The 19848-nt window shown below is 43.2% G+C and overlaps 1 protein-coding gene across 12 annotated transcripts in view; it reads left to right on the forward strand.

Annotated features, from left to right (window-relative positions):
• Nucleotides 1-1986: 1986 nt before the first annotated feature.
• The window catches only part of ppp1r12a (protein phosphatase 1, regulatory subunit 12A), a 117707-nt gene continuing 99845 nt past the window's right edge, over nt 1987-19848 (forward strand). For all 12 annotated transcript variants that reach the window (XM_078417134.1, XM_078417133.1, XM_078417137.1 and 9 more), the window contains exon 1: nt 1987-2278. In XM_078417134.1, the coding sequence (XP_078273260.1) occupies nt 2048-2278 (231 nt within the window). In that variant the 5' untranslated portion in view covers nt 1987-2047. The remainder of the gene's footprint in view (nt 2279-19848) is intronic.

A 19848-nucleotide genomic window follows, 5' to 3' on the forward strand; every position in this document is an offset into this window, starting at 1 on the left:
AAATATATATCTTCGCACAGTGGCACAGCGGTAGTGTTGCTACCTCACAGCACCAGAGATCCAGGTTCGATCCTGACTATAATTGCTGACTGTACAGAGTTTGTACTCTCCCTATGACTGAGTGGGTTTTCTCCGGGTGCTCCAGTTTCCTCCACATTCAAAGGGTCAACCCACGCAAGGCTGCAGGACCGGATGGAGTTCAAGGAAGGGTACTGAAGGACTGTGCTGAACAGCTGGCTGAGGTATTCACCAGGATCTTTAACCTGTCATTATCTCTGGCTACGGTCCCCAAGTGCCTAAAGTCGGCTATCATAGTTCCGGTGCCGAAAAAAGCAAAGATCTCCAACCTGAACGACTACCGCCCGGTTGCCCTAACGCCGATAGTCATGAAGTGCTTTGAGAGGCTGGTCCTCTCACACATCAAATCCAGCATCCCTGACTCACTGGACCCACATCAATTTGCATACAGGGCAAATAGATCCACGGAGGACGCCATCTCTCTGGCTCTTCACACTGTCCTGACTCACCTAGAGAGACAGGGCACGTACGTGAGGATGCTATTCATAGACTATAGCTCCACCTTCAACACGATCATCCCCACCAAGCTCATCACCAAACTCCACCAGCTAGGCCTCAGCTCGTCATTATGTGACTGGATCCTGGACTTCCTGCTGGAACGACCGCAGGCAGTGAGAATGGGCCCGCACCTGTCCTCCACTATCACCCTGTGTACCGGCACACCACAGGGCTGAGTTCTGAGCCGCATGCTCTACTCCCTCTTCACACACGACTGTGTTCCTGCATTCGACACCAACACCATTGTCAAGTTTGCAGATGACACAACGGTGATCGGGCTGATCACCAACGGGGATGAAACAAACTATAGAGCGGAGGTGCAGAACCTGGCGGACTGGTGCTCGGATAACAACCTGTCCCTAAATACCACCAAGACCAAGGAGCTGATCATCAACTTCCGTAGGTCACATAACGGGGAATATGCCCCGATCTCTATCAACGGGGACAGTGTGGAGAGAGTGTCCAGCTTCAAGTTTCTGGGCACTCACATTTCGGAGGACCTAACATGGTCCAATAACACTGCTGCGCTGGTCAAGAAGGCACAACAAAGACTGTTCTACTTAAGAACACTGAAAAAGTCTGGTCTACCCCAACAGCTGCTGACGACCTTCTACCGCTGCACCATAGAGAGCATCCTAACGCATGGCATCCCTGTGTGGTACCTCAGCTGCACGGAGGCAGAAAGGAAAGCTCTACAGCGGGTAGTCCATAGAGCTCAGAGGGCCATCGGAACACAGCTACCAGACTTGGAGGGCATCTACAACACACGATGCCTCAGAAAAGCCACCAGCATCCACAAAGACTCTTCACACCCCTGCAACAGTCTGTTCGAACTCCTTCCATCGGGCAGACGATACAAGGCCTTCTATGCCCGCACCTCCAGACTCAGGAACAGCTTCATCCCCAGGGCCATAGCTGCTATGAACCGGTCCTGCTGAGCCGGATGGCCACAACACATGGATCAACTTGCACTTCACCCTGTCCAAAACTGTTACAACTGTTTCATTTCGTTGGGTTGCTGCTGTCTAAATTACCTAAATTATTGCATCGTATGGGAGGCTCATTCCCAATCTCGTTGTACCCCTGGGTACAATGACAATAAAGATATATTGTATTGTATTGTATTGTATGATGTAAGTAAAATCCCCGAGCGTGACGTCAAAGCCACGCCCATCGAATACCCAGAAGGCTGTCACCAGCCCCGCCCACACATAACCTCCCTTGGCCCCGCCCATTACGCCCCGCCCATCTTTACCGTGGCCACGCCCCTCCCCAGGACCCCTCCCCTGGTGCCGACCATCCCGGCCCCGCCCCTCCCCTCCTTTGGTCCCGCCCACCATAGCCCCGCCCCTCCCCAGGCGCCGACCATCCCGACCCCGCCCCGCCCGTGACGTCAGACGGCTCTCGCGAGGCCAGCGGCGCCATGGCTCCCACATCGCTGCGGTAGCGGACGGCCGCGGGAAGGAAGAAGATGACGGACGCCAAGCAGAAGCGCAACGAACAGCTGAAGCGCTGGCTGGGCTCCGAGACGGAGCAGGAGCCGCCCGTGTTGAAGAAGAAGCGGTCGAGGGTGAAGTTTGACGATGGCGCCGTCTTCCTGGCCGCCTGCTCCAGCGGCGACGCGGCCGAGGTGACCAGGCTGCTGGAGCGGGGCTCCGACATCAACTACGCCAATGTGGACGGACTCACGGCCCTGCACCAGGTGGGTGGGCAGGCGGCGAGCAGCTGGGGCCGGGGCCATGGCAGGGAGCCGTGGGGCAGCGCTGCCTTGGGAGCAGGGGGCAGCTCCACAACCCCGGTGGGGGGGGGGGGGAGAGAGGCAGGAGGTCAACCGCACTCCCCCGGGGGGCACTGATCACCCACACACACACACACCCGGGGGGAGGGGGGAGGGGTCACCCACCACCACCACCTTGGGCACACCATCCCTAGTGGGCGGGCAAGAGTCACCATCCCCTTCCAGCCTCCTGGGTCAACACTCGCCAATTCCCAGGGTAATTTCTCCAACCCCATCCTTGGAGTGTGATTGCCTCACTCTGCCCTGGGGAGGAGGGTGGGCTTGGGTTGTTCTCGGGGCGCAATCTCTCCTGGGACAAGAGACACCTCCCCGAGGATGGGTCGTCCATGGGGCAGTCATCACTCTCCACTCCTGGGGACAGGATCCCCTCTGAATCGAGTCACCCACCCCTCTGAGAAGAGATCATACCTGGGGTAGGAGTGTTTACCCCGGTGACAGGATTCCTTTACCTACCCCTTGGGTAGAAATTTCCCCTTCTGTGATAGAATCTCCCCTCCCGCCTTCTCTTGGGAACAAGATTCCCCTCTTCCCTGGGAACAATATTCCTCCACCCCACTCGCCTGGTGGATCCCTTCATCTCCCAGATGGAACCTCCCACCCCGGCTGGAGGCAGGATTTTCCACTAAAAGGAACATGTTGCCCCCTTCCCCATATCCCAATTCCCCCTCATATTCCAGGCACAAGACCCCATCTTCAGCACAAGGTCCTGCCTCCGTTAATTCCAGCAGAGAGAAGATCACAGTGTTTAGAAGGGGAGAAAACACGAGAACTGAGTGGTTTTGGGTGGGGAGGGGGCGGTTGCCCTTAAATTTGTTTATTCAGTCAACAATTTGTGAATAACAGTCGGTGCTGAACTGTAGAAATAGTGAACCATCTTGCTGTCAGCTGAGCAAAGATGGCAAATTTAAGATCCCATTCTGTGCCCATGCTGGGTGCAGAGGAATACGAGTTGTGATCATCCAGAGATTCCAGTTATGTTTGGATGCAGTATTGCATTAAGTCTGAGAAGGTTTGTTTACCAAGTCGATCCTGAAAGCCACAGTCAAAATGACTTGGGTGTTCTGGTGAGGCCGATGTGTAAACTCTGATAGAAGGGTGAGAGCTGAGCTGCAAACAGTTTCTGTAACCACAGCACTAACCACTTTGCCATCACCACAAATGTAGGTTTAATACCAAAAGGGGAAGATAAAGGATATTGGATGAATGTGTCACAAGCTGACAGTCACAGTAATAGTTAATATTATGGTTCCTTCCAGAGATACAACTGACAATTAATTCCGTTGTTTTGTCCGTTTGGAATTATGACTGTTTACAGTGCTGTGTTGAAAATCTGCTCAAGTGCGCAGTTTTTTAAAAAACTGAATGTTGCATTGATAAAGGACGGAATGTAGAAACGAGCAACTGCAGATGCTGGTTTACAAAGAAAGACACAAAGTGCCGGAGTAACTCAGTAGGCAGGCAGCATCGCCGGAGAATGTGGATAGGTGACCTCTCAACCCGAAACATCACTATCCATGTTTTCCAGAGATGCTGCCTGACCTGCTGAATTATTCCAACACCGTGCTTTTCTTGATAAAAGGCTGTTGGATCTGTAGCAGTTCTTCTTTCTCCAGAAAAGATTACTTGATGTGTTGATTGCTCATGTTGACAAATCTCCACTTAACAGACTAAAATCCTATCTATTAATTTGTTTAATAACTTGAGGTGTTCCAGGGTGTCAAATGTGACAGCAGAGCTGATATTCTTTGTAACCACAGTACTGTCTGAAATCTTTGCTCAACCTTTACCTAATTTCGTAACGTTTTGGTTTCTGTGTGCTTTCACCTTTGATGCAGATGTCAGATGTCAACTGAACACAGTTGTCAAATGTGTCCCTTGAATGTTTAAAGTTGATACTTGCATTTATTACTTGATAGTTCTTGCTGCAGGTGTATTGGAAAAAAAATCATTATGTTCATTGTTATATTTGCATAAAATTGGTTAATGCCAATTATTAATGTTAACTAGAGCTTCAATATTTACCATAAATCTGTTTTAATGTCTGTACGGATACGCAATTATTTGTTCATCTGTGAATTAAAAGCAAGGTTTTGCCCAATTCTTGCTGATTTGGAAGGTAAATATTCCAAGGCACATAGTTTTTAAATGTATAGATTTTTTAAAAAAAATGGCAGTGCGCTCTTCGGGAACTGACGTTACAAGTGTGAATTAAATGTTCTTATGTAAATCTAAATATTTCCTTTTAAGAATAAGGGCGATCCATACATAAGGCTATCACAAAATGCTGGAGTAACTCAGCAGGTCAGGCAGCATCTCTGGAGAGAGGAATGGGTGACGTTTCGGGTCGAGACCCTTCTTCAGTGATGTCAGGGGGGGAAGGACAAAGAAAGGATATAGGTGGAGACGGGAAGACAGTGGGAGAACTGGGAAGGGGAGGGGAAGAGAGGGACAGAGGAACTATCTAAAGTTGGAGAAGTCGATGTTCATACCGCTGGGCTGTAAGCTGCCCAAGCGAAATATGAGGTGCTGTTCCTCCAATTTGCGGTGGGCCTCACTATGACACTGGAGGAGGCCCATGACAGAAATGTCAGAGTGGGAGGGGGAGTTGAAGTGCTCAGCCGCCGGGAGATCAGGTTGGTTAAGGCGGACCGAGCGAGTGTTGAGCGAAACGATCGCCGAGCCTGTGTTTGGTCTCGCCGATGTAGAGAAGTTGACATCTGGAATAGTGGATACAATAGATGAGGTTGGAGGAGGTGCAGGTGAACCTCTCTCTGTCTCACCTGGAAAAACTGTTTGGGTCCTTGGATGGAGTCGAGGGGGGAGGTAAAGGGACAGGTGTTGCATCTCCTGCGGTTGCAGGGGAAAGTGCCTGGGGAGGGGGTGGTTTGGGTAGGAAGGGACAAGTGGACCAAGGGGTTACGGAGGGAACGGTCTCTGCAGAAAGCAGAAAGGGAGGAGATGGGAAGATGTGGCCAGTAGTGGGGTCCCGTTGGAGGTGATGGAAATGTTGGAGGATGATTTGTTGGATACGCTGGCTGATGGGGTGGAAGGTGAGGGCAAGGAGGATTCTGTCCTTGTTATGAATGGGGGGAGGTGGAGCATGAGCGGAGCTATGTGATTGACTGGGTACTGTACAGATCTTGTTCTGATAATATCAGATGGGTGGATACATTCCACCCTGCCATGCTCTAGTTTGCATTCCTAACATGACACAATGGAAACCATGGTATAGGAGTGGGAGCATTCCTCAACTGACAGGTTTGAAATGACCTCTGATTAAAGATGCATATTTTATTGGAAAATTATGGAAAAGTCCAAGGAGTTTTGAGAGATAGCATTTGAGATATATTTAATCGTAATTTACTAAAAGCTGTTGGGCTTTTAAGTGTCAATTACGTTTTCAGCGTAAATTTATTGAATCGTATTGTCAGACAACTGATAGGAAAGAGAAATTGTCAATGAGTGTAACACAGCCATTTCTGTTATTAAATGCCAAAGCATTTCATTGGAACATGGTAAATATGGTTTGATCAATGCTATTCCAGTTTGATTGTGTAAGAATTATAATCAAACAGCAAATTACTTTTCCGATTGCTTTGAAATGCGCTGAATTTCACAGTTTCTGAATATTAGGCCACAATTCTCTACATATGTTCGTTTTTGGAACAACTTTGAACTTTATTGGTGTTTAACAAATTCTTTCGGGACATCATGCAGTGTAACACGTTCAAAATATTTAAGCGGGGCTGACTCAAATCTGTGACCTTTCTATTTAAACACCTTGACTGGTGATTTGTGGGATCCTTTGACAGCATCTAGTATTTTGCGGAAAGATGCAAGCTGTTTTTTTTCTTGCCCATCGTTGCTCCATTGTGTTTGGTTAGATAGGCAATGGGTCTGGAGGAATAAACTACAATAAGGACCGGAGGTTTAAGATTCTAGTTTTCGGATAACAGTGCAAATCCAGGAAAATTGAGCTGTTTTATTTGTCTGAGAAAATTCGGCAGTTGTACGAGGATTCTCTGCAACGTCTGCAGATGCTGTACAAAAAGTTTTTTTTTTTTGTTTAGTTTTTTGAGATACAGCGTGGAAACAGGCCCTTCGGCCCACCACGTCTGCGCCGACCAGCGATCTCCGCACATTAACACTATCCTACAGCCACTTGGGACAATTTTTACATTTAGTAAGCCAGTTAACCTACAAACCTGTACGCCTTTGGATTGTGGGAGGAAACCGAAGATCTCGGAGAAAACCCACGCAGATTACAGGGAGAACGTACAATCTTCGTGCAGACAGCACCCGTAGTCAGGATCAAACCCAGGTCTCTGGCGCTGCATTCGCTGTAAGGCAGCAACTTTACTGCTGCGCCACCGTGATCGTAGATGATAGATTCTGATATATGATAGACACAAAAAGCTGGAGTAACTCAGCGGGACAGGCAGCATCATTGGAGAGAAGGAATGGGTGACATTTCGGGTCGAGGCCATTTTTCAGACAAGAAGGGTCTCGACCCGAAACGTCATCCATTACTTCTCTCCAGCGATGCTGCCAGTCCGCTGAGTTAATCCAGCTTTTGTTGTCTATGTTCGGTTGAAACCAGCATCTGCAGTTCCTTCTTACACAAGTATTTTGACAGAATCCATCTCGCCGCGTATGCCAACTGATTTGTTTTTGTTCACTTGAATCTGCAGAGAGTGGTGAACACAGCCCAGTCCATCACAGTTTCTTTCCACCCAGTCCATCTGTGTGTGTGTGTGGCATCAGTAAGGCTGCAGCTATCATCAAGAATGCTTGCCACCCTGGCCATTCCCTTTTCTCTTCTACCTTCTGTGAGAAGAGACGGGAGTTTGAAAGCCTGGACCTCCAGATTTAACAGCTTCATTTACATTGCTTGCCGACTCCTGAACCAATGACCTCTTGTTCACCCCCTTTCCCGAGGTGCTGCCATCTACTCTGACTTGTAACCACCTCATTGGTTATTATGTTATTAGGCTTTTTTGTTTGCACTGCTTTGATTTTGCACTATAATCTTGCACCATTGTGCTGATTTGCAGTCAGAGTTATATTTATCGTTGTATTTATTACTGTATGCGTATACTGTTTACTCTGTGCTTCATGTGAACAAGGAATTTCATTGCACCTTGGTGTATATGACAGTAAACTAATCTGATCAGTGGGCAGGTGAGCCTATACAGTGCTGGGAAAGGTGCTGGAGCGGTTCTGAGAGATGGGATTTACTTGCATTTGGGTAGACGAGGTGCAATCAGGTCGAGTCAGCATGACTTTGTTTATGGGAAATTGTGTCTCGATCAAAAGGATTGATAAGGACAGGGTCATAGACATTCAGTTCCATGCCGACCAGCTATCCTAGTATGCTAGCTCAATACTACACACTCGGGACTATTTATAATGTTACCAAAGCCAATTAACCTACAAACCTGTACATCTTTGAAGTGTGGGAGGAAACCGTAGCACCCCGGAGAAAACCTACATGGTCACAGGAAGAGCATACAAAATCGGTACAGACAACACCCGAGGTCAAGACACCATGAGGCAGCAACTCTACTGCTGCACCACTGTCATTTTGGGAAACCCTGCAGATGGTTTGTACAGAGTAAGGTTCTTGCAAGCCGTGATGCTGTGACCAGGAAACCTGTTTATGGTGTTGAACAGAAGGTGAGATACAGGAGTATAACTGAGATGAGAATGGAATAATCTGTGCCTGCAGGATAGGACAGAGTTTTGGTCAAAGGTCTCATTGAAGGAAGGTTGGTTGGCTGTATATCACTCCCTTTGTGCAGCATTGGAATGTCAACTATACTTTTCATTTTGAATTCTTTGAGTGCTCATTGAGCCAGGAACGAAAGGTATGAATGTGTTAAGTAAATAAAACCAGTGTTTCATCCAGCTCTTTAATCATAATGCTATAAAATATTGCATTTTAATATTTATATTTCTTGCTTTGCGTTTGCTCTTTGCAGTGAGTTTATCTGTTTGAGTTGGGTTTTTTCTTCTGGGCCCCCATCCAGGTAGAGTTGGGGAATGGATTTTTGTAAGTTTAGATAATAGCTTAGTTGTTTCTAGAAGATTTGACTTAAGGTTGACGACCCTGTTAAACTGTACATTACCTTTTAACTGCAATGCATAACAAGGTCCTCATTTAAAGTGACAGAATAAGAAGTATTTCATTGTAATGCTGTTATATTTCTGCACAATTTACTGGGTTTAGTTTGTCTTTGTAGGAACTTTGCTCTGATTTTTCATCTCTCAAGATTGTAACTGATTCAGCAGAATTAACTTGTTTAGTTTGTAGGAACAAGGAACTGCAGATGCTGGTTTATCAAGAAAAGACACAAAAAGCTGGACTAACAGTGGGTCTGGCAGCATTTCTGGAGACCATGGATATGTGATGTTTCGAATCAGTGCACTTCTTCAGATTGATCAGTATGAAGAAGGGTCCTGACCTGAAATGTCACCTATCCATGTTCTCTAGGAGTGCTGCCTGACCTGCTGAATTACTCCAGCATTTTGTCTAACTGTCATTTTCTAATTTCAACTTGGCTGTTGAAACAATCATAAGCAGATGATTGTTTGGAAAATTAATTTTGTTTTTTTGTTATTTTTGTTTACTGTTGTATTATTGCATAAATCCCGGTTGCAATCAGCTTTCTTATAAGCAACAGTAATCAAAGCAAAAAGCAAGTTTTTTTTTTTAGTTAAAGCGTGTGTTCAATTTTATTTTAATTCGAAGCCCAGAAAAGCAGCGTACATGAATCATTTCCAAGGTTTTTAATAACTGAACTTAACTCACTTTCTGTTCTCATGGGCTGCTGAAAATTAACTTCAAATTAGGCTTCAAATTTCTTTTTACTTTGTCTAAATTCAGTAAATGCTGTTCAGTGTATCTTATTTGAAACTTGGTCGCCTTTCAAACTGAGGAATGTTATGTGATTTTTTTTTAAAATGGGAGGATAGAGTAATAAAATTGCACACAAATTGGAATTTGTTATGCAGCTCTTTCTAGTGAGGAAATGTTTTGCACTTTCAACCTTGGTTCATTGATAGCACTCATCTCTCATTTAGCAAGTCATAGGTTCAAGCCTGCCGCAACGAGTTGAACACACTATTCAGAAAGATTGTGTTGAGGGAGTGTGGTATTTTCGGTTTGTCAGATTGCATTTTCAAATTGTGGCAGTGTCTTCCCTATGAGCTGGATGTAACAGTACCTGGATGCACGACTGTATCTATTTGGGAAGTTAAAGTGGTTTAAGAAACTAATTGCATGGACAACAGACTGCAGCCATGGCATTCTGATGATAGTGGAAGTTGTTGTTCAGATTAGTTCATTGTCATATAGACCAGGATGCAACACGTGAAGCTCACAGAGTAAACAGTATACATGCGGCAATAAATATAAGTGAAAAATAGCTGAATGGTGCAAGATTGTGGTAAAAATCTGAGATGTGCTGGAGAACACATACTCTTAATTCTACCTCTTTTGCGTATTAGGATATTGTACTTTAATAGATTTAAGAATAAGAGTATGTGGCAGTATCTCTGGGTATCTCTGGGTTCAGGAGTGGGGAACCAGCTGTTCTTAAGTCTGGACATTCGAGTTTTCAGACTCCTGTACCTTCTCCCAGAAGTGGGAAGAAAGGAAAGGGAATGGTCAATGTGCCAAATACACTTGACTATACCTCCTGCCTTCCTGATGCATTGCACCGTGAAGATGGACTGGATAAAAGGAATTGACGACCTGGGCTGGACTGAGCTTGCCACTTGCTGGTTCAGGCGGTCAAGACAAAACAGTTGCCATACTAGGCTAAGATGTATCCTTGACAAAATTGGATCTGGGTCCAACAGTGTGATTGTTGGGGTCTCTCCCTGCTGCAACCTTCTTCAACCTTCTCAGTGATTGTGGTGGTCCATTTACTGGCCAGCCACCATCCTCCGCATGTTTTACCACTGAGGTTTTCCTGGGCTGCATCTTGTCAGCGACCTCCCCCTTGACCAGCCCGCCATGAGTGACCCTGCCAGGGACACAGCTCCAGAAGGTTTAGCTTTCAAGATATTAGGCAATAAGCAAGCTTGTCCACCACGACAAGGTGCCACCCTATGAGGAGACATTATAGAGTCCAGCAGCAGATCCTCCAGTGACGCAGCTTGCAACTCCCACTCGCAAACATCCCTCAGAGCTGCGCTGTCAAAGCTGTCAGATGGATGAATGCCTATGCTTTTGATAATTAGAAACATAATCAGTTGACGATGAAATACAGAATTAAAACCACATTACTTGAAAACTTTAAACTTTTATTTTGAACTCTTCAATGATCATTGAATAAATCTAATATTAAAATTAAGAGCTTGGTTTTCTAATTTCTCTGTAAATTTACGGTCCCCATTGAAATCAACATCCAAGAATCTTTGCTGGAGAAATTCACCAACAACCTCTGTTTTACTCCCGTGAGAATCCAGTAGTACAACATACAGACTGATGTGCCATTGCTGCCAAGTAAGTTTTGGCTTGTTGAAGCTGCACGGTTACTAGAAAGGCTGACACTTGCCAGCCAGATCCATGCTATCATTTAACTCTGGGTTAGGATCAAAGGAAATCTTGTCATCAGAGTTTGTTCGTTTCAAGCACAATGTAACTACAGTTTGCGGCAAAAACAAAATACTGAAAACCCCAGCAGCTCCAACAGACATTACCGCTTCTATCTCCACATTTGATGCCTATACTGCTGATCATTAACAAAGTTTTCTGGTGTTATTTCAAATTCTCTGGCATCTTTTTTCCAAGAACAGACTATCTCACACATTCCAAAAAAAAGTGCATCAGATTTCCAAAACACATTGCCTGTTCTTTTTACAGATATTAATCGGCCTAATTTTTCATTTGTTCCGGCTTTTCATTTGAAATTTCTCTGTTTCCTGTAGAGATCTATTTTAAGTTCGTCACCACCAGATCAGAAATTACTTATTTGTGGCTGTAAATAATCAGGGTCATTTTTCATGACACAGAGCTTAAGACATTGCAGTATATAGAATTTTAGAAACTCACTAGATAATGTAAGATAATGGTGATTACAGTGATGATCTTTTATTAAAATAACAAAAGTTACAAGTTGTACAAGAAAGCGAAAAGCAAATTTTTCTGATTGGTATTGGCTGGTAACAGATCACAGAGAGAGGGCACTAACAATTAACCACAATGAGATGATAAATACTATTGTGGGAAAGATTTGGTGTAAATGAATAAAGATTATGGTGGAAATGTCCTTTTTGTGCTACCTTTTGGAACGGAGTTACTACCTTGTCCAGTTATGTCGGGCATTTTTCTGATATTGTTTCACCACAACTTTTTAAGATTCTACCTTTTTAAATGGTGCAAAATTGTGGAGTAAAAATAGTCAATTATTTTTTTGTGTGTTGTCCATTGATCCTGCGATATCCAGATGGCAACTAAACCACCACATGCCTGTCCATGGCAAATTTAGTGTATTAACTCTGATCGAAACAGATAAATATGTTTATTTCTCAAATGATGACTCTGCTGTAAGGCTCCTCAATGGAGCACAGTTTTATATGGTAACACTCAATTAAAATAAATTGTGTCCTGTACTCAGTTGTGCTGAATTTGTGAAAATATAAGTTTTTTTTGTTTTTACATTTGGCTTTTATATTTTCTACTTTATGAAATATCGTTCACAGCTAAATATGGAATTTTAAGTTGATTCTCAAAGGCAATAGAGCAGCAGTCAAGTTACTTGGATAAAACCTTATATGGTAGTTTACTTTCTATCTGTTTGTCTTGTTAGAGTCTGTAATTAGACCACACAAACATTCCAAGAATTGTAGCTTTGAAATGGGAAGTGCCACTGGCAAACTCAAATTTGTAATGGTTTTTGATTTGCACCTATGCTTGCTTGGAAAAAGCTTTGACTGCAGATCTACAGAATTTCAGAATTGTGACTTTGTTTTAAATTTATGAGCATGGGTGGCAACACTTGTTTGGTTCCGAGCAGTTCAGAAGTGAGCCTGAGCAATATCAAGTCACCTGTTAAGTTGGTCAGGGTCTGTTTTCAACCCCTTCCCCCATTAACCCGAACCACCATCACCATTGGGTTCAGTAACTTTAGCTGCTTAGACCCCACAGATTGGAATTCCTTCCCTTCAATACTCAACATCTCTGCAAGAAGTAGAAACTAAGAATTACAGATACTGTTTAATACATGAAAGGACACAAAGAGCTGGAGTAACTCAGCAGGTCAGGCAGCATCTCTTGAGAACTTGGACGTTTTGGGTCAAGACCCTTCTTCAGAAACATCACCTATCCTTATTCAACAGCGACGCTGCCTGACCTGCTGAGTTACACCAGCACGTTGTGTCCATCTCTGCAAGAAACTCCTGCCGACACCACTTTTTGATCTGCTCAATAGTTTTAATTGGTCAATGAGATCTGAGCTGGGAAATGTTTCAGATATCTTCTGAAATTATATCTTTGGTGTAAATGTAAATGGTGTTGGATTAATAATTGGCAAGTGGTGAAGCCTGTGTTGGTATGAGAGCCCAAGTTGGTTTTCTAATAGCTGTTCTCTATTGCAAACAAAATAACTTTAGTTATTGTTGTGTGTGGTATTGTTTGTATTCAAGAAAGGATCGTCTGAATTTCAGATTTAGCTTGCTTGTATCTCTGGTCTAAAGTTCAGAATTTCACAATTTTTCTGCCCTTGTCCACGTGAACCCCGATCTTCAGGTTTGGTAGCGTAATTGTGCCTTTTTATCAAGATGATTCTGGTGCGTGTTTTTCCTTGTATGTGAATTGTATGCTGCTTTATTGGAAACATGTTTTAAAATCAAAAAAGCTTTATCAGATTTTTGCAGACTTTGGATCTTTTGTTTTAAAGTGATTTCAGCTGTTGCGTTTGGACTTCTGTCAAAGTGGGCAATTGAATTCACTTTATATATACAGCTTTTTGAACAAAAACATTTAGATAGCTGGTGTACCCGTGAATGTTTTATACTTAAATCTCTTCATTTGTCTTTTTTACAATGGGATCTCGCCAATCTAGATGAAACAATCAAGTTGCACTGTCTAACTAGACTTTTTAACCTAAAGCAAACCAGACTCTTCCAGCTGAGATCCTCTATTAAAGAGAGAATATAGAATATGGGCAGCAAAGTGGCATAGCTGGAGAAGCTGCTGTCTCTTGGTGCCAGAGACCTGGGTTCGATCCTGACCTCGGGTATTGTTTGTGTGAAATTTGCATATTCTCCCTGTGACTGCATGGCTTTCCTCCGGGTGCTCCAGTTTCCTCCCACATTCCCAAATGTGCAGGTCTGTAGGTTAATTTGCCTCTGTAAATTGCCCCTGGTGTGCAGGGAGTGGATGCAAAAATGGGATAACATAGAACTAGTGTTAACGTGTGTTCAGCGGTCGGTGTGGACTCAGTGAGCCAAAGGGCCTTTTTCCATGCTGTATCTCAAAGAATTCAGGTGTGCTCTATCTAGTGCTTGGTCATATTTGGTAGCTTAATAGTTATTGATCTAAGGACAGATTGAACATTTTAAAATGTAGCTGGTGAATATCTGAAAAACAGAAATCATGGAAGCCCGTTTAATGATTTGGAGTCACAAACTCAATACAGTACATGTACTGTAACATTTAAAAGACACTTGGACAGGTATATAGATAGGAAAAGCTTAGAGGGTTATAGATCAAATGTGACTAGCTTAGATGAGGCATCTTGGTCAGTATGAATAAGTTGGGTCGAAGGGCCCGTTTCAGTGTAATATGGCTTTAAAAAGAAACAATTAACATTTCAGGTAAAACGGCCTCTGTCAGAGCAAAAGAGAGATCATGTAGAATTGTTCTCCACATGATATTAGACACCAATATGTCCAGCTCAGCCAACCCTGATTATTCATCTTCACTCATGTGTGGAAACTTGTGATGAATTGGGAGTTTGCCCAGAAGTGATGCTGTTTCAACTCCAGCATCAGTCAGAAAGCTTAACACTATCCAGAGCTAAATGGCCTATCCTCAACCTTAGGTAGACACAAACTGCTGGAGTAACTCAGTGGGTCAGAAGAAGGGTCTCGACCCGAAACATCACCCATTCCTTCTCTCCAGAGAAGCTGCCTGACCCGCTGAGTTACTCCAGCATTTTGTGTCTACCTTCGATTTAAAACAGCATTTGCAGGTTTTTTTTCCCTATCCTCAACTTGGATCATTTACTGCTTCCACAACTGCATAATGAGGAGATGGTGTGTATTATCCAACATAGATCCTCCACAAGATTGGGCAAGGTTCCGTTCCGAAGAACTGTTACCCAAACGCAGACAGATGAGACTAGCTCAGATAGATATTTTGGTCATCATGGATGAGTTGGGCCAACGTGCTTCCCTGCTGTATATGATCCAATAACTTGTGCCTTTATTTTAATGTCAGGAGCTCTTAACTTGCAAGTCGATAGTTGACTATTTTCTCCAGAGATGCTGCCGGTTCCGCTGAGTTATTCCAACACTTTGTGTCTATCTTTGATAGTTGAGCATGCTCTGTTTTAACAGAATTGAAATGCAGCAGTGGCCCAGGTTTGTACAAGATTGTTTGTCTCAATAAATGCTGAAGTTTGTAAATTGGTGATTCAGAAACAATGCTGCAAAATGAACTTGAGCTGGTAATTTACAATATGTGTTGTGTTGTCCAAGATGGAGTTTAGCCTGAAGGCACTTGGTTGGAGCAGGGGGAGTTGAAATGTTCAGGAATTTCTCTGAGACATTATTGCTCACATCTAAGATCAAAACAACCAACTTTTCTTTGTAAATTGACTGTAATAAGTGCAGCCCTGTTGTCATCATCTGTTCTTTGACTGTTTGGGTTTTGTGGCACCACCTGTGGTGTCTGGTAGATAATGTAAAACGTGGAGATATTGCTGTAACTCATGGAATTGAGTTGATATTACTAATTTGTAAGAGGGATCTTGGTCCCGAGAGGATTTTTGCTGTTGACCTAATGTCCATAGTTAGGTTCAGGAATATTTTTGCTGATGTTTATCATTTGTGTACAATGCCATTTGCTCGCAATTGTGCTGATCAGGTGAGAAGGTGGTCGACTTGGAGGGTAGCATCATTGTTCAAAATGAAAATGGCACAGGAGTAAAGAAAATGAGGATGACATCTAAAGCGGTCACACACAAATTAATTCCATTTGTATGTTTAAATCGGTTTACCTTCTATTAGGTCAATCTCCACCACCACACACTCTACACTGACAAACTGCATCACTGAAATAAAATCTTGGCTTCAATCAAATTTCCTCAAACTCAACTGCAACAAATCTGAAATCATCATCATTGGCCCAAAAACGCTCACCAAATCCACCCAAAACTTCATCCTCAATATTGATGGTCTCCCAGTATCCACCTCCCCTCACATCCGGAATCTTGGAATCATCTTTGATCAAACCCTCTCCTTCGACAAACACATCAAACACATCACAAAGACAGCCTTCTTCCACCTCAAAAACATTGCCCGTCTCCGTCCATCCCTCTGCTCCACAGCTGCAGAAACCCTCATCCACGCCTTCATCACCTCCCGTCTGCACTACCGCAACAGCCTCCTCTATGGCGCACCCTCAAAAATCATCAGTAAAATTCAATACATTCAAAACTCCGCTGCCCGTCTACTCACCCACACCCCGATCCGTGACCATATCACCCCCGTCCTTTACAAACTCCACTGGCTGCCCATCCCCCAGAGAATCCAGTACAAAATCCTCCTCATGACCTACAAAGCCCTCCATAACCTGGCCCCATCCTACCTGACTGACCTCCTCCACAGGCACACTCCCACCTGCACCCTCCGCTCTGCTGCTGCCAATCTCCTATCCCCCCCCCCATCCGGACCAAACTCCGATCCTGGGGGGACAGGGCTTTCTCCATCGCTGCTCCCACCCTATGGAACTCACTACCCCAAACCGTCAGAGACTCCTCCTCACTCACCACATTCAAAACATCACTGAAGTCTCACCTATTCAGTACTGCCTTCAACCACTGAAGGTCACCTTACCTTCTGTCTCCTTTCTCTGTTCGTTTACTTATTTATCTATTTATTCACTTCCCTATGTTCTTTAAATCCCTGTAAAGCGTCTTTGAGTGTATGAAAAGCGCTATATAAATGTAATGCATTATTATTGTTATTATTATTATTAAACTCTGGCAGGTTCATAACTTATTAGGCAACTGGTCATTTCACCTACCATTCTAGTTGGGACTTGGGAAGCAGAAAGATGCATTGTCAAACTAGAGGAGGTACGAATAGATCTTTTCAGATTGGACTATTACAATATGTTCCGCTTGTTTTGACTTTGCGTGAATACTTGTGACAGTACCACTTAGTAGTGGCATTATTAACTGAAGGTGTATACATGGCGGCACTTTATATTTAACCAGGTCACTACTGAATTTGCCTTTGTGTGTGGAGTTCACTTAGTCAGGCTCCAGTTATTTTTTAGGTTAGATTAGTTTATTTTCATACTCACCAGGGTGCAATGAAACAAGGTGATTGTAGAACTCATTTTTAGTTGGGTCATTTTACGTCCTTTACCTTCCATTCTTTGATGTCTGAAAATGTTACAGGCAATGTTAAATTAGGGATTCTTGTATTCAATTCTAAGCTTTGCCTTCAAATAACAACACTACTTTTGCAATCTTAAGTAAATACTATTCGGTTTACACACCGGAAAACGAGTTTTTGTCGCTACAGGACTTTTCCCTAGCATAGTTAGATTCTATAATTTTGTAATGAACGAGAACTTCCTGTTTTTTGTAAGCGTGTTTTACATGGTTTTTAAAAAAAGTGATTGTGTAATTTCCTGTGTCATTCCGGGTGCAGCAATACAACACTTAAGAATTTGCTGCTGCACCATTGCTCTGTCTTTTATGGCACAGTTTCTGCGCAATGGGCTACATGTACGAGTTGAAGTTTGCAGTGCAGTTGCTCCATGAGCAGTTGTAACTTTGGACTGAATGATTGCGGAGGTTATCTTAAAGCACTTATGAAATTGCAATCATGTGTTTTGTGCTTGCCTTCAAAAAAACACAGCCTTTTATTAAATCACGTCTTTCACATGCCCTCATAGAACAACACAACATTTGCAAAAAATTAAATTCTTTCTTAGTGTGGTTATTGCAGTACATGGAATACAGCAGCCAATTTGTATAGACTGGTTTCTGAATTTACAAGAAGAAATCTGTTTTTGCTAGATTGATCAAGTGTTTGAGGCAATACATGGAGCCAACATTTCTGTCCCCCACTCATTGTCTATCCTCTTGATATCCCGTAGCTCCCCGAGCACTCCACTTTGACCCATTGAAGGGCAAGCGGTGATGCACCTAAGACTGCACATGCTGAAATTCTGTTTCTAAGCCTCTTCCCAGCTCTCTTTTCCTTTCAATAATATTCTTGCCTGTCAGTCTGAGGTTTGGGCCAGCTCTCAGTTCCTCTTTCTCGACACCAGTTGATTTCCCTTGCAGCTCAGCACCTTGAGATTGTAAAGGTACTACGTAAATGCATAGAATGATGACATTGTGTTTGATTGTCAGCAGACTTGCCTGCAAATAGAATTTTGGTGATAGCGCCAGTCTGAGGATTGCATCCTTAAATGAACTTACTCTGGTTTCGCCTGAAATGACAACTATCTTGAAGGCAAGATGCATTTGGCACTACCAGCTGTCTGCTCCCAGAAGCCACATTGTTTGGCAGTGGTTACTGTTTGTCATGACCTTGCTTTGCTTGTTTATATTAGTGGTGTAATAGATGGGACTGCAAATTAAAATTGTTGTTTTTTTCATCCAACCTTCGTATACGTTAATTTGATTGAAGTGATTTGAGGTGTTCTGCATTTAATACAAGTATATTATGGTGAAATAATGAGCATGCAAAATTTGCAAGCAGTTGCATTGCATGCATTTTTTCCATTGTTTTTCAGCCAACTGTAATGGTGAACAAAGATTTCCACTTGCATTGATCAAAGCACTTAGTGGGATAAGTATAGATTTTGTCCTTCCAACATAGCTTAGCCTGTCCGGTTACAGTATTTTTTGAGCTGCATAGTGTTAGTGTACAGTAATTTATTGGAGTAATTTGAGGTTGTCAATTAAAAATATTGCTCGAGAGGCACATTTGATTTGTTGGGCTTTTCCCCAAAAGTGTATTAGCATCTGTGATTAAGACTGCAAAAGCATTGAAAAAAAGTAACGCTTATGTAACATCTTTAACAAAATTTCACTTTTCTAATTGTACTCCAACAAAATCTGACACAACAAACACTAATAGATGGAGACAAGGAACTACAGATGTTGGAATTTTGCGCAAGAAACAAAGTGCTGAAGGTTCTCAGCCGGTCAGGCTGTTGCAGGAAATGGACATGATGTTTTAGGTTGGGGTCCTTTTTTGGACTAGGAACATAAAACACCGTCTGTCCATTTCCCTTCATAGATGCTGCCTGACTCGTTGAGTTTCTCCAGCATGTTTTTTTCTTCCCTGAGTAATAGATCGATCCAAATTATAGATGTTCAAATTCTGTAGAAACAGAAAACATCAATTACATTTGGTAACAAGGTCAAATTCTATTTTAAGGAATTGTAGCAGTGCAAATTTATTGAGGGGAAAGGTTCTGGAGACCAAGGTTTGGTATAAAAGAGTGTGTAGCACTTAGCCTTGTACTGAGGTTAAAAGATTCTGTTGCTCTTTTAGGAATTGAAATTGGCAGCAGTCATGTAATTGAAATGTCAAGCAAGCGGTAGAGCTGCTGCCTCTCTGGGCCAGAGACCCGAGCTTGATCTTGACTACGGGTGCTACGCATATGAAGTTTGTACATTCTCCCTGTGACTGTACAGGATTTCTGGTTTCTCCAGTTTTTACATGTTTGTAGATTCATTGGCTTCTGTAAATTGTAAATTTTCTCTAATGTGCAGGATAGTTCTATTGTACAGGGTGAACATTGGTCAGCGTGGACTCAGTGGACCGAATGACCTGTTCCACGCTGTATCTCTAAAGCTTGCAAGAAGAAAGCATTTATTAATGTGTCTAGACTTAGAGCTCATTTTGTGTTGAGGCTGTATGTGATCTTTGCTTTCGATCTTGTGATGAGCAGCAAAACTACTTTGCAGAAGTTTGCTGCTTTTCCTGGTCTCTATATGACAACAGTGGCTTTGGTGAGTGAAGGGTCACAAAGAGAATCAGCAAAATTATGTTACATGTTTTCTTGGTGGGAACAGCATGGCTTGGCTTTTTTTCTCTCCAACTTGATTACTGATCTAAATTTTTTGGCTAGCTCACACAGGGCAAGTCTTTGACTGTGGTGTTGTTCCTTTATCTGTGCAGCAAAGCAGAGTTATTATGGAATAAAATAATCTGGAATGGAACCTTTATTTATTTTTTTCCTTTAGCTCCTATCTTTTATTCTCCCA

This window comes from Rhinoraja longicauda, chromosome 20 (genome assembly GCF_053455715.1).
Source record: "Rhinoraja longicauda isolate Sanriku21f chromosome 20, sRhiLon1.1, whole genome shotgun sequence".
NCBI lineage: Eukaryota > Metazoa > Chordata > Chondrichthyes > Rajiformes > Arhynchobatidae > Rhinoraja > Rhinoraja longicauda.